Below are 14,882 nucleotides of genomic sequence, written 5' to 3' on the forward strand. Positions count from 1 at the left end.
ATCATATCTTCATATAAAAACAAAGATTGTTAAGCTTGGTGGTACCGATACAGAATGGATGAACATACCTCTGCACCTGTCAACGTGTTACTTCAGTTTCAGTTTCCGCCTCACAACCTTTATGTATATAAAGCCTACATAGAAACTTTACTGAGTTATAATTGTGAATCTGTGAGGAGTCCTGCGGCATTTTCCTTGTAGATAATGGACACAGCAGCTAATTTTGGTTATTTCAACTTCAATGATGGCAAGAATGACAGAATTATAAATAATTATAAATCGGTACATAGAAACACGTGGTAGTCAAATATTCGACATCATTGGCCATTTACATAGAAACACGTGGTAGGTAAATATTCGACATCATTGGCCATTTACATTCAGCTAATTTTTACAGAACAAATTCTTGCCTAATGGTCTAACTGTAAAACTTCGACTCGTGCAATAAAGATTACTTTTGTATTATATCAAATGATGAAACTGGATTCAATACTGTACTACAATATGTTTCTATCTATGCTAGAATTGTCAAGATTAGTAAGTCAGTCGTTTTGTCATATGCTAAACCATTTCAGAAAAGAACAGCAAAACATCCGTTGATACATAAATATAATGTATAAATCATTTCTAATTCCTATTGGAAACTTACAAACACCTATTGATAATATTTTTTTCGGGTCAGGTACCTTCATGTCTAGTTATACACATCGGGAATGCTACTGATCCTACATGTCTAGTTATACACATTGGGGATGCTACTGATCCTACATGTCTAGTTATACACATCGGGAATGCTACTGATCGAACAGAACTTTGCATTTTATTCTTATTTAGTTGCTTTCAATGACATAAAATTATGGCTGCAAAGTTTTATTTGTATGGTATGACTTAAAGTGAATTACGGACAAGCATGGCTAGGAGGGTTAAGGCATTCGACTCGCAATCTGAGAATCGCGGGTTCAAATCCCCATCACACCAAACATGCTCGCTCTTTCAGCCGTGAGGGCATTATAATGTGACGGTAAATCCCACTGTTCATTGGTAAAAGAGCAGCCCAAGAGTTGGCGGTGGGTGGTGATGACTAGCTGCCTTCTCTCTGGTCTTACACTGATAAATTAGGGACGGCTAGCGAGGATAGCCCCGTGTATCTTTGCGCAAAATTTAAAAAAAAAAATAACAAAAAAAGTGAATTATCTATAGAAAATGTAGGTTTTACTACTTTAGGAATTAGTAAACTAATTGTTCAAAGAGTAATATGTAATAATCCTCTAAAATATGGACCACCTATTCTTTCTAAACATTGATTGTATTATTCAGATAATGATGGCATTATCCTTTACTCACAGTACAACTGAACAAGTGATCGTCTTTGACACATGTTCGATTTTATTATTTGTTTTAATAGTATTAATGAGTTGGTTTCAATGTTTCGTGAACTTGTAACAGAAAATATATAAATAATCAGTAAATCAATCATTTATTATTTTTATTTGTTGCAAAAATAAATTACTAGAATTGTAATATAATTAAATCTAGTGATATGCATCATATATTTTTAGTGTTAACAAAGGCATTTGCGAGATTTGTAACATAATACATGGAATATCAACATGGCATTTTGTGTTCCTCGAGATATTTAAGACAGTTGGTATGTTCTGTGTGCAATTGTTATGATATTTATTGTCAGTGATGGTAATGTTTACATACACAAAACCTTTGTCCTGTCTTTGATTTAAAATTAACTTATCACTGCTGTTGGATAAATCAAAACTGATCACTGTCAGTGATTTAAAATATTCGTCTATAATGTAGCTACACTATTTTAAAATATGAGATAATTAAATCTCATATATTTAAGTTGAATATTTTTTTTTATTCTAAATTCACTGAAACAATATATCAGTATGTTAGGCACGATACGCAATAATTAATGTTTTATTTTTGATAATTAAGATTTGGAAACGTACAGTTTGATTAAATACAAACATTTTATTTATCTGTTATGTATAATAACGTATTTACAGTGAACCATCTATTTTAAGTGTATTGTAAACATATAAACTGTGTATTATAATTAACTTTAATTTTAATAAAAATGTTTGTACGTTGAAACTAACACTGAAAGTTAACACTCTCTTGACTTCAGTTCGAGATCACGTGATGAATTGGTTTTTCATTTCATTCTAAACAGAATGAAACACTCTGTCAGTTTTTTGGGCACTATGACAAACTTGAGGTTTTATATAATCCCAGAATACTGTTTTGTGATTTACCTATAAAGTGAAATGATCAAATTATGACAATACTGGAGATGTTCTTTTGTGTATTTGAAAAATAACTAAGTTTAAATGTAAACAAAATGTACTAATGAACGTGAGATGTACTTTACAATGTTGTTAATGAGAAAAGATGATAGATTGGTTAATTTGGAATATCTCACAGCCCTACACTATATCTGTGACTGCTTGATCTCTCCAAACAATCGTGTCTTGAAGTCAGTGTCTGCACTGATTGTGTAGTTATTGAACTTCTGTTTCCAGATCGTATGCGTGCGATTTACTAATCGTTTCTTAAACTCAGATAGTCTGAAAGTTCCAATACTTTAAATGATAATAATCAGTAAGTCATTCATTTATTACATTTAGTGTTAGGACAAATATTGTTATAATAACGGTTTCATTCAATTAATATGTATCATTTGTAAAATATTAAAAGAAGTTGTGTGTTCTTTACTTTCAAAGTCAGATAAAATTTGTCCAAACTGTAAGATGTATGAGACCGATAATTCCTTACACATTTAAATCATTACACCTTCAAGAAGTTAAGACTATGTATCTAACTATGTGTATTATATTTAAATGACAATATGCGAATTCTAGATCAAAACAATATCATGAACGTAATAATTTATTTGTATTGTAAACATACTGAATTTATAAAACGTGTAAGAAAAGGTATGCATTATCTTTTATCATAAAAACTTGGTAAAGAATTTCTTGATTGTTTGTTCATTTTGTATAAACGATCAAATTACTTGTTTTTGCATATTCCTTGTCTATAGGCCCGGCATGGCCAGGTGGTTAAGACACTCGACTCGTAATCCGAGAATTGCAGGTTTGAATCCTTATCACACCAAACATGCTCGCCTTTTCAGCCGTGGAAGCGTTATAATGTTACGATCAATCCCACTATTCGTTGGTAAAAGAATAGCCCAAGAGTTGGCGGTGGGTGGTGATGACTAGCTGCCTTCCCTCTAGTTTTACACTGCTAAATTAGGGACAACTAGCGCAGATAGCCCTCGTGTAGCTTTGAGCGAAATTCAAAACAAACAAATCCTTGTCTATATGTCTCTAATAGATTTGTTTTACTTACATCATTATATGAGTAATTATTTAAGTATTTCTTTGTCTTTGAGTATGTGTGACACTATAAAAGTCCTGACTTGTATATTAAAGGTCAGTTTTAAACTATAAGTAAAGTGTATGGGTGATTTAGTTTTCAAATGTTTTGTACAATTTCTAAAATAAAAATAAAAACTTCGATTATTTGTGTGAAGCGAATATTAATTAGAGTTTATTATTATAAAATTATGATAGTAACCAATGTTTTTTGTCACAAACACTGAATTATTATCAAAACTTTAAAAATTTGGTCTTTGGACAAATCATAAAGTATAGTAAAATATATTTGTTCATTCTAGACGTAATGCGAGGGTCGCGGGTTCGAATCCCCGTCACACCAAACATACTAGCCCTTTCAGCCGTGGGGGCATTATAATGTGACGGTCAATCCCACTATTCGTAGGTAAAAGAGCAGCCCAAGAGTTGGCGATGGGTGGTGATGACTAGATATCTTGCCTCTAGTCTCACATTGCTAAATTAGGGACGGCTTGCATAGATAGCCTTCGTGTAGCTTTGCGCGAAATTCAAAAATAAACAAATAAGCTCTCTATTCTACAAAGTTTCATCGTGAATACTCTGCTTAAACAATCTATCAAAAAATAATCATATATAGTATAACGTAAGTTGTGATTTCATTCAAATATATTACATTAAATAATATTTTCGACATTGTCTGTATGAGGAATTCAACCCTTAAAAATAAGATTAAGTGACATGTATATATACTTTTTGTCACAAACAAGTCAAAGTTTTAATTATTGCAAAATAAATGTTTCATTGACGGTGTAACATTTTGTAAAAATAAAGGTTTTATTTTGTGAGTAATATAGCCCATGTCAGAGGAATTTGGACACGCAGTCATGAATCTTGAGTGACAGGTTGAGTAAGTGGTAGACATTTTAGGATAGGAACTGTAATAATTTAGTACTGAATATCTTTAATCACGTGAATGAGTAAGTTTTAATTATCGTACTGTCCTTGTAGGACTAATTAATGATCAGGAAATGTAATGTCCTTCTTTAGGGCCCGGCATGGTCAGGTGAATTAAAGCGTTCGACTTGTAATCCGACGGTTGCGGGTTCAAATTCCGGTCGCACCAAACATGCTCGCCCTTTCAGCCGTAGGAGCGTTATAATGTGACGGTCAGTCCCACTATTCGTTGGTAAAAGAGTAGCCAAAGAGTTGACGGTTGGTGGTGATGACTAGCTGCCTTCCCTCTAGTCTTACACCGCTAAATTAGGGAGAGCTAGCCCAGATAGCTCTCGTGTAGCTTTGCGCGAACTTTAAAACAAACGAACCTTTCTAAGGACTCCACCTTTGTAAAATATCAGAAAATGTGTAAATTATTTTGTTGCATAAAGTCAATAAGTAAGAATGTCATTGCATAATAAAATAATTTATTAACGAAGTAACTTGCTGTATAATTTTGTATAATTATAATTTACAAGTCAAATTTGTATTTGTAAAAGTATAAGATTTAATTATTGCATATTATCGATTTAAATCTACAAGAATGTATTTTATGATCATGTTACAATAGATAACATTTCATGTCATTGAACATACTTTATTAATTATGTTTTAATTTTTGTATCATCCTTTTTATGATGAATTAATTACTCTGAAGTGTCATTTTTTTCGAGAATTTGATTATAAATAATTTAAATAATTAGTTTTAAACGTCCTCTTTAGGACAATATATTTAATTTATTATTGACATGATGAAATATGTATCGTATGAGTCATGGCTGCCTGAAAAATTTTTACTTTCTGGTACTATTATATAAACATGGCGGTCCAGTATTGCACCCCTAACGACGCGCTTTTGGTTGCAAAAATTTAGAACTATGGTAACATCACATATTCTTCTACTCACCAACTTCTGTCTTCATGTGTCATTGAGTGTCGTCACTTCCGCCTTTGAAGGGATAGAGAGGGCTCACTACTCTGGTGTATTTTTTCGGAAACTTTCACACTTTGGAATATTTCTTTATTTGGTGTGATATTAATTTAAAAAGAAACATGACGTATAATATCACAGCATATTACTGTCGATAGGTCTTGACTCAGCATTATGTAGTAACTTTCTTTTTCCTTCGAATGTAATGCTAGAAGCGAATAAGTTCCTAAATATGTGAACATTCTAAACTTGATTCATCGTTTTAGAGTATCACTACATAGTTCAAATTAGTAAGGAAAAAAAAATAAAACTTATCATTTGACGTGTACTAATTATTTCATATGTAAATACACTCGAAAATAAACTTTTCAAGTCACGCAAGTATTTTTCACACGTTTTTCGTATAAAGTGATAAATTATTGAACAACCATATCGGGTTTGGATTGGAATATTTTAAATAATGGATCTCGTCAAATTTCAGTATATTTTCCCTCACTTTTATGTGCGACAAACATTTGGTTTAGTTGCTTAATAATTGGAAAAATTATTTAATAGGTCTGTGATAAAAAAAATACTCAATAGACACTTTTGCGAGTTATAGTCAAGTGCATTTTAATGCTGGACAAAAGATATTCTAATAAATACGCTCTCAACTAAAAATGTGTAATCTGACAAACGTACATATACATTTTTATGTGCTATATACACAAAACAGTATCACAACCATGACAGTATTTCAAGAAGCTTGTAGTAGTGCTTTTCACGAGTTGATACACATAGAAAGAAATGTGATTTTCATATAACAATTTTCTAAAACGAAAACATTTTCGAAGCGAAACTTCATTGCATACTTACTGAAGAAGTCAAAAGTGCTTTATAAGTTGACAAAGCGATTTAAACATTTGACTAGTAACTGATTCTCAGTATCTCTTTCTATATGTCAGATTATCACATTTTAATAATCATATGCATTCAATACATTCCATTAATCACTTAATTGTTTCACTAAAGATGTTTAAACTCAAAAAATCTGTACATAACAACAACAACTTGATCGAATCGATATTGATTATTCAAGGGAAATATAAACACGAAATAACTGTTGTTAATATACTGACGCCAAACCATAAACCCTCTCAGTCATATTAAACAATAAACCATATTAACGCAGAAGAATATAAGAAATTCAAAATATATTTCGTCTGATTTAATTTCACTTTGCAGGATTTAAACAATGCGAATTCATTAGTTGATTTAGGGTTAGCTTTGAAGTTCGCGGCCATGTTGCTCTCAGGAAACATAACGATACGATAACGATATGCAAACAGAAATAAATAAGTAGCAGTAATGACATAAAGGCTTATGAAATTACATAAACATATCAGGTCACGTGTTCTTTAATAAATGGGTACATTATAAGTAAAGCACTTTGTAAAACATAAGTATTTGTGTTTTCTAAAAAGACAGAAAGTTGAATTAAGAGAAGCAGGTTCGGTTGCCCACAATATTAACTGTTAATTGTTGACACTTAAAGGACAACTTTCAACTCAGTTGTATGACTGAGTTCAACTTAAGCCGTAAAATGATATAACTTCAGGACCACAGAAGCATAAATATTACTTCTTTAGGCTTTCAACAATCAAATTAGTATATGTCCCTGTTTGGTCATTAAACCATCTCACTTTACATTCTTAAAAACGTTTAATAAACAGAGCCGTGAAACGAAACACTTACTTCTGCGAAACACAACTGAAGCGAATGTTAGTATGTTTATTGGACGATTCGGAATATTCTCAATCCATTTTCAGTAAATGCACCATTTGTTTGTTGAATGTCACGCAGAGCTACTTGAGAATTAGGAACGCTAGTCACCTATACTTTTGAAACGACTGACTAGAAAGAAAACAGGTAGCCGACACTACTTACCGCCACCATTTGGGTTACTTTTTAACAGAAAAAGTGGGATTGACCGCAACATTATAACATATACACGGTTGAAAGGGCGAGCGCGATCGGTAACAAGATTCTACCTGAAACCCATAATTTGCAAGTCGAGCGCACTAACTATTAGTAGAGTAAGTAAATAAGACATTCTGTTATCTGTAATTACTGTTTAGGCCAGGTGGTTAGGAGACTCGACTCTCAGTCTGAGGGTCGCTGGTGTGAATCTCCATCCCACCAGATATACTCGCTCTTTCAGTCGTGGGAGAGTTATAAAGTGTCGGTCAATCCCAATATTAGTTGGTAAAATAGTAGCCCAAGAGTTGGCGATAGATGATGATTACTAGCTGCTTTCCCTCTCGTCTTACACCGCTAAATTAGGGACGACTAGCGCAGATAGCCCCCAAGTAGCTTTGCGCGAAGTTCAAAACAAACCAAACAAACAATTACTGTTTATCAACAAAAAAAAACAAACAAACAATCTACTCTTCTGAAAAGCAACAGAGTAAAATCCAAAGCAGTTGGCTTACTGATCCAATAATGTTACCTATTGACTGTAGGTATTTAAAGAACATTTACTGATGTATTATCTGTATTTACTGTTGAATTATACTGAAGATGAAGTGAACTATTCCAAAACGTTTAATAGACATCACTTCTGTAGTTGCTTTGTTTATCAATGGATTTTAGCATTAAAGTATCAAATACACAAACCATATTCGTACAAAACTGGTGAATGAATGAAATTCAGTCAGTAAAGTTAATGCAATATATAAAATGCAATACATATCTTTCCTATACGATAAACATTGGTTTAGTTGCTTAATTGTAAGGACTATTTAAATGATTTGCGATACAAAATACACGATACTTGTTAACTGGTTGTTAAAAAGTACCTCACTAAACTAATAGTTCCTAGTTATGGGCTTAATGTTTCAGTTAAAATGATGGATTACTCGCTTGGTATCTGAGACGTACTGGGTTCGATTGTGGGCGTTACTGAAATTTGGATACATTAGGTAATATCAGTATATAAAACCAAATATCTGTATCTCACAGTTTTCTCGTGATCTCCTTATATTTGTAACTTCACTAAATATATGTAATTTTAAATAAAAAACACCAAAATTAAAACTTTATGTAAGCAAATCATGGTCCCATTCACGAGCAGTGAATTTTCTAGTAACATACATATATAACTATTAGTGCATGTAATAAACCACTTTTGATCACTGACAATTATTTAAGTTTATATATTCTAGTACTTACAGCTATATACACAAGTCAGTTCTGATCATTAAACTGGTATATATAAAGATAACAACAGTGAAAACAAATAAAAAAAATATTAACTGTGTTTTTGTTGTTGTTTCTGTGCCATTTTGATTCCATAGTAAACTTGAAAGAATCAACGAATGCTGATTCTAGAGTAATACAGTCGAATCTAAAGAAACAGAGTCAAATATAAAGCAATTCAATCGGACCTAGATTAATCCAATCCAATCTAGAGCAACGCAGTCGAACTTAGAACAATCCAATCCAACCTAAAGCAATACAGTCGAATTTTGAACAGTATGATCGAATCTAAAGCAACGCAATCAAATCTCGAACAATATATTCGAATCTAGAGCAGCGAAGTCGAACCTATACGAATACTGTTGAATCTAAAGCAATGTAGTCTAATCAGAAGTAATGCAGTCGAGTCTAGAGCGATACAGTTGAATCTAGAGCAATACACACAAAACATTGTTATTTTTATTACGTATGAATTAACAAAATAATTAAATGTATCTCATATTACGAATTCATGTTTCATAAAGAGCCTTACACTTGCAGTAAAACGAACTTGCACTATATAACAGATGAATTTAAATATTTCTTCATCTACAAGATAACTCAATCTTCGCATCTTTTAGACAATGAATTATATTCATACCACGTGCATCATTTCTTAAAGAGTACACATCAGTTAATAGTCTCAACATACAACTTCTAGGACCAAACATTGTCGACTACAACCAGCTTGAAAATTTCATCATTTATATGGTATACAGTCAAAATGGATACCTCGATTTGATTTTTCATATCACAATAAATTTCCATCTTAAATATTCGCTACAATATTCAATAAGTTACACATTTCAAATTTAACGTTTTAGTGTTTGTAACTACTGAAAGGAAAGAAAATTACTCATTTCTAGATTTAGTTTTTATGGTAATTTTACAAAAGGTTTAACGAATGTAATCATTGGAGGGAATATCGGGAACACACAGTTAAAGAGAACTTGTGAAATGCCCAAATGAAATCTATTTTATAAAAAAAAAATAGAAGATTTTTTTCTTTGCAAAGGTTATGTTTAAGACTAATATCACAAAGCCTCTTATCAATAACTAATTTCAGAAAATTTTCTGACATATTTAAGCCTCATACATTGTTACCCTGTCAAATTATAAATACAGAAGTACAGGTTTACCACAATAACCTAGCTATTTCTAACACCCACACCCACGAGAGACTTCTATAATTATAACACCGCATGCGTGTTGAAACCAAACAAAACAATCACACCCGTGTGAAGTTTTGTGTGTTTTAATCTTCCCGATTCTCTACTAACAATCACACCCGTGTGAAGTTTTGTGTGTTTTAATCTTCCCGATTCTCTACTAACAATCACACCCGTGTGAAGTTTTGTGTGTTTTATTCTTCCCGATTCTCTACTAGCTGTAAACACACTTTCATTCTAAACCTGGAAGCTTTTTTTTTTTCCTTTGTTTAACATGTTACACTTTGAACACAGATTTAGTTTGATTGTTAGAACATTTAACTACTTATATTGTGAGACACCATACGCCAATTCAAGTGAAACAGCTACCACTTACAACTTACACAGCTGAGAACAAACTTTCCGTTGACTTCTGTTCAACTTAACATACACCTAATTTTTCACAGTTTTTGAAAGACACAAAATCACACAGTCGAGTACCGATATTATGGAACTTTCCGCTGTTGGAAAAATAAAAACCAATAGCAAAATTGAAATAACAACATTCGTCAACGCAAGAATTAATCAAAAAAATATATTAGAAGAGGAAACGATAGACGATTTATATCTATGGTCAGTTACGTTAGAAACACAAACACAGAGATAATTGATTTCACTAATATGAACACATTTATAAATTACAAAGAACAAAACAAGAAAATGTTTTATACATTTATCTAAAACAAATGAATAAACAGGAAATAATTATTTTGTTCGTCTTGACAAGTTTTGGGTTTTCTCCGCACTTAAAAGTTTCACGTTTAAATTAAACTAAGATATTATAAATAGCTAGTTCCCTACAGTGATATTCAATATGACATAGATTTACAACCACATTCACAAAAACCAGATTTATACTGAATTTAACTAAGATATAAGAATATAAAATCCTTAAATTGTTTAAATAAATAAGATAATACTCCTTGTTTATAGTAATAAAAATGAAGTTGATTGGTTGTAATAAGGTCACTACTTAATGTTATTTTTTATAGAAAATAAAAAGCGAGTCACACAAAGCGTTAAAAGTTCGATTTCGTGCTCTGCTTAAAACAAGAAAATTACAGAACATTAAACATGAAATTAACCGTTAGTGTAATACTTCTGATATTAACTTATTACGAATATCTCTTTCTTCTAATGCAGTCACAAGTAACTGTACACTGGTCACAAATGTAAGATAAATATTTCGGAGCTGCCTGTAGGCTGATTAATTGATAGACCGTGAAAGTCTTTAGGACCACCGGGTTCCCCGCCATTTTTTCTATTGTTGATGTTCTAGTGCAAGTTAAAAATACACACATAGTTCGTGCCTTACAAAAAACAACTGGCGTTTGGTTCAGTAACTTGTTATTATATTGCACTTCCGTTCTTTAGAAGAGGAAACCAGCTAACGATACCGTTACGAGTGTCATCTTGAACATTTTCCACCAACTAAGAGTGATGATCTTCAAGCATTACTAGATTAAGCACAAACCAAAATTAGTACATACATAGACACTACAAACTTATTTCTAATCAACGTTAATTACAGCCTAGTTGGTGAAATAATATTTCCTATAAAATACAATGTTTCATTGCGTATCACTAAATTTTAAGACATCATTCCAATAAACAACTTGTTTCATTCACATTGAATTAACCTAAACACAGTAAGAAATGTAATTAGTCATATTAAAAAGGTAAGTAATTGGTAGAATTTACAGAAGTGAAGATAAATGGATTACTGTATAGTCAGTACCAAAGTTATCGTTAGAGTCAGTACATTCAAATGATGAAATAATCACCAAGCCTTAAACATATTACATGTAGTCTAACAACAGATCTAATAGTGATACAGTATAGAAACTTTCAAAGTAAATGTAAGATTCTTACACCACCTATAGTTCAATGACTAGTTTCACGAGTAATGTTTAGCGCATGCTCATTAGCATCAAAAGTATTCCTACTGTACTTGGTTATACAGTTAACACTAGTATTATTAATCTCAACATGAGATAACTCTGTCCATTATCCAGAATTACATCGACACTCACTGTCGTGGTCATGAAGTTTGGTTATACTGAATATGGAAAAAGTGTACATATCAAACAGAATGACTTTTATACTCTCTGTAATTTGGTTGTTTTCAAAATTGATAGAAGTGTATCTACTAAACTAGGAATACATCAACATTCACTATAGCTGGTCACGCAGTTTGGTTATTTTCAACTTGATAGAAGTGTATCTACTAAACTAGGAATACATCAACATTCATTATAGCTGGTCACGTAGTTTGGTTATTTTCAACTTGATAGAAGTGTATCTACTAAACTAGGAATACATCAACATTTACTACAGCTGGTCATGCAGTTTGGTTATTTTCAACTTGATAGAAGTGTATCTACTAAACTAGGAATACATCAACATTCACTACAACTGGTCATGCAGTTTGGTTATTTTCAACTTGATAGAAGTGTATCTACTAAACTAGGAATACATCAACATTCACTATAGCTGGTCACGTAGTTTGGTTATTTTCAACTTGATAGAAGTGTATCTACTAAACTAGGAATACATCAACATTCACTACAGCTGGTCACGTAGTTTGGTTATTTTCAACTTGATAGAAGTGTATCTACTAAACTAGGAATACATCAACATTCAATATAGCTGGTCACGTAGTTTGGTTATTTTCAACTTGATAAAAGTGTATCTACTAAACTAGGAATACATCAACATTCACTACAGCTGGTCATGCAGTTTGGTTATTTTCAACTTGATAGAAGTGTATCTACTAAACTAGGAATACATCAACATTCACTACAGCTGGTCATGCAGTTTGGTTATTTTCAACTTGATAGAAGTGTATCTACTAAACTAGGAATACATCAACATTCACTACAGCTGGTCATGCAGTTTGGTTATTTTCAACTTGATAGAAGTGTGTCTACTAAACTAGGAATACATCAACATTCACTATAGCTGGTCACGTAGTTTGGTTATTTTCAACTTGATAGAAGTGTATCTACTAAACTAGGAATACATCAACATTCACTACAGCTGGTCATGCAGTTTGGTTATTTTCAACTTGATAGAAGTGTATCTACTAAACTAGGAATACATCAACATTCACTACAGCTGGTCATGCAGTTTGGTTATTTTCAACTTGATAGAAGTGTATCTACTAAACTAGGAATACATCAACATTCACTACAGCTGGTCATGCAGTTTGGTTATTTTCAACTTGATAGAAGTGTATCTACTAAATTAGGAATACATCAACATTCACTACAACTGGTCATGTTGTTTGCTTATTTTCAACTTGATAGAAGTGTATCTACTAAACTAGGAATACATCAACATTCACTACAGCTGGTCATGCAGTTTGGTTATTTTCAACTTGATAGAAGTGTATCTACTAAACTAGGAATACATCAACATTCAATATAGCTGGTCACGTAGTTTGGTTATTTTCAACTTGATAAAAGTGTATCTACTAAACTAGGAATACATCAACATTCACTACAGCTGGTCATGCAGTTTGGTTATTTTCAACTTGATAGAAGTGTGTCTACTAAACTAGGAATACATCAACATTCACTATAGCTGGTCACGTAGTTTGGTTATTTTCAACTTGATAGAAGTGTATCTACTAAACTAGGAATACATCAACATTCACTACAGCTGGTCATGCAGTTTGGTTATTTTCAACTTGATAGAAGTGTATCTACTAAACTAGGAATACATCAACATTCACTACAGCTGGTCATGCAGTTTGGTTATTTTCAACTTGATAGAAGTGTATCTACTAAACTAGGAATACATCAACATTCACTACAGCTGGTCATGCAGTTTGGTTGTTTTCAACTTGATAGAAGTGTATCTGCTACACTAGGAATACATCAACATTCACTACAGCTGGTCGTACAGTTTGGTTGTTTTCAACATGAGAGAAATTTAGCTACTTACGAAGATTCACCTGGCCAGTTATTGGGGATAAATTCTTTCACGTCGTGTAGCTCCACCGTAGAAGACAGAAATTCTTTCACGTCGTGTAGCTCCACCCCTCCAGGTGAATCTTGATTGACAGCAATCTGGATAGCTGATTTCCCGCCTTCTCGTTTTCGACCGATGTCGCTCTCTAGTGGGACTGTTGGAAGCTGTAGGTGGTCATCACTACGTTGACTATCAGTGAGAACTGTTTGATCGTAATAATCTCGCTCTCGAACTGCTGTATCCTCTGAAACATCCGAACCTTCAAAACTAGGTTCATACTCTATACTACACACACTTCTCTGTGTAGATCCTGTGCTACTCACGCCACTAGAGCTGTACATGGAATCAGAACTAAAGCACTTGCCCACAACTTTGTTTCGAAGCGCTTTGTCCCGAGGGCATTCTCCCAATTGTCCACTACGACAACTGTCGTGCTGTCCCGGATTCCACGATAATCGTTTGTGGAAATTCTGGTCTTTTTCTCTTTCTTTCTTCAAGATCTCCACAGAGTCAGCAGTGTGATGCCGCCAAGATGTCCGTGTAACTTGCTTAATGAGCAGTTTCTTAGGATCTTCGTCTTCAGAATCAGGCGTATTCTTCTCAGAGCTGGTTATTCCGACAACAGTGTCACTATCGAAGCTATGTACAGGGCTGGGGCCCTGACTCGTCGGGGCACTGTGTGTCACAAGCCCCGATATGTTCTTTGTCTTCAGAAGAGGCGGTTTGTTACCGAAGTACCAGTGACGAGATGCAACACGAGGAGAAACTGGCGATGTGACTGGTAGTCGAGATGTAGGAAAAACGTTCTTGGCCAGTGGTGAAATTAACGGTACCTACGTGTAAAGAAACACGACACTGATTGCAGCCAAGTCAGGGGAACAAATGACTTTATGTATAGGATCGAACATTTGATCAATCTTCAGATATTATTACTGTTTTTCTAAATGATGTAGGTTCACCATCGTTATGTTTCTAAACGCGACTAAATATTCTAAATTTACAAATAAAAGATCATTTAATAGATCAAGAGAAATAGTCACCCAAAAATTAGTAAAATTATCTTTCCCCTTGATGCCGACGTTGAAAAGAAAACAAAACAATAAATCAGGGAGTACATACCAC

The 14,882-nt window shown here is 33.1% G+C and overlaps 1 protein-coding gene across 3 annotated transcripts in view; it reads right to left on the reverse strand.

The window, feature by feature from the left end:
• Positions 1-5,887: 5,887 nt before the first annotated feature.
• The window catches only part of LOC143229700 (pleckstrin homology domain-containing family G member 5-like), a 202,633-nt gene continuing 193,638 nt past the window's right edge, over positions 5,888-14,882 (reverse strand). For 2 of the 3 annotated variants that reach the window (XM_076462412.1, XM_076462413.1), the window contains 2 exons: positions 13,734-14,593; positions 5,888-11,242 (listed from right to left, as the gene is read on the reverse strand). In XM_076462412.1, the coding sequence (XP_076318527.1) occupies positions 11,233-11,242; positions 13,734-14,593 (870 nt within the window). In that variant the 3' untranslated portion in view covers positions 5,888-11,232. The remainder of the gene's footprint in view (positions 11,243-13,733; positions 14,594-14,882) is intronic. The other variant, XM_076462414.1, reaches the window with a different exon arrangement.

Source organism: Tachypleus tridentatus, chromosome 10 (genome assembly GCF_004210375.1).
Source record: "Tachypleus tridentatus isolate NWPU-2018 chromosome 10, ASM421037v1, whole genome shotgun sequence".
NCBI classification, from domain to species: domain Eukaryota; kingdom Metazoa; phylum Arthropoda; class Merostomata; order Xiphosura; family Limulidae; genus Tachypleus; species Tachypleus tridentatus.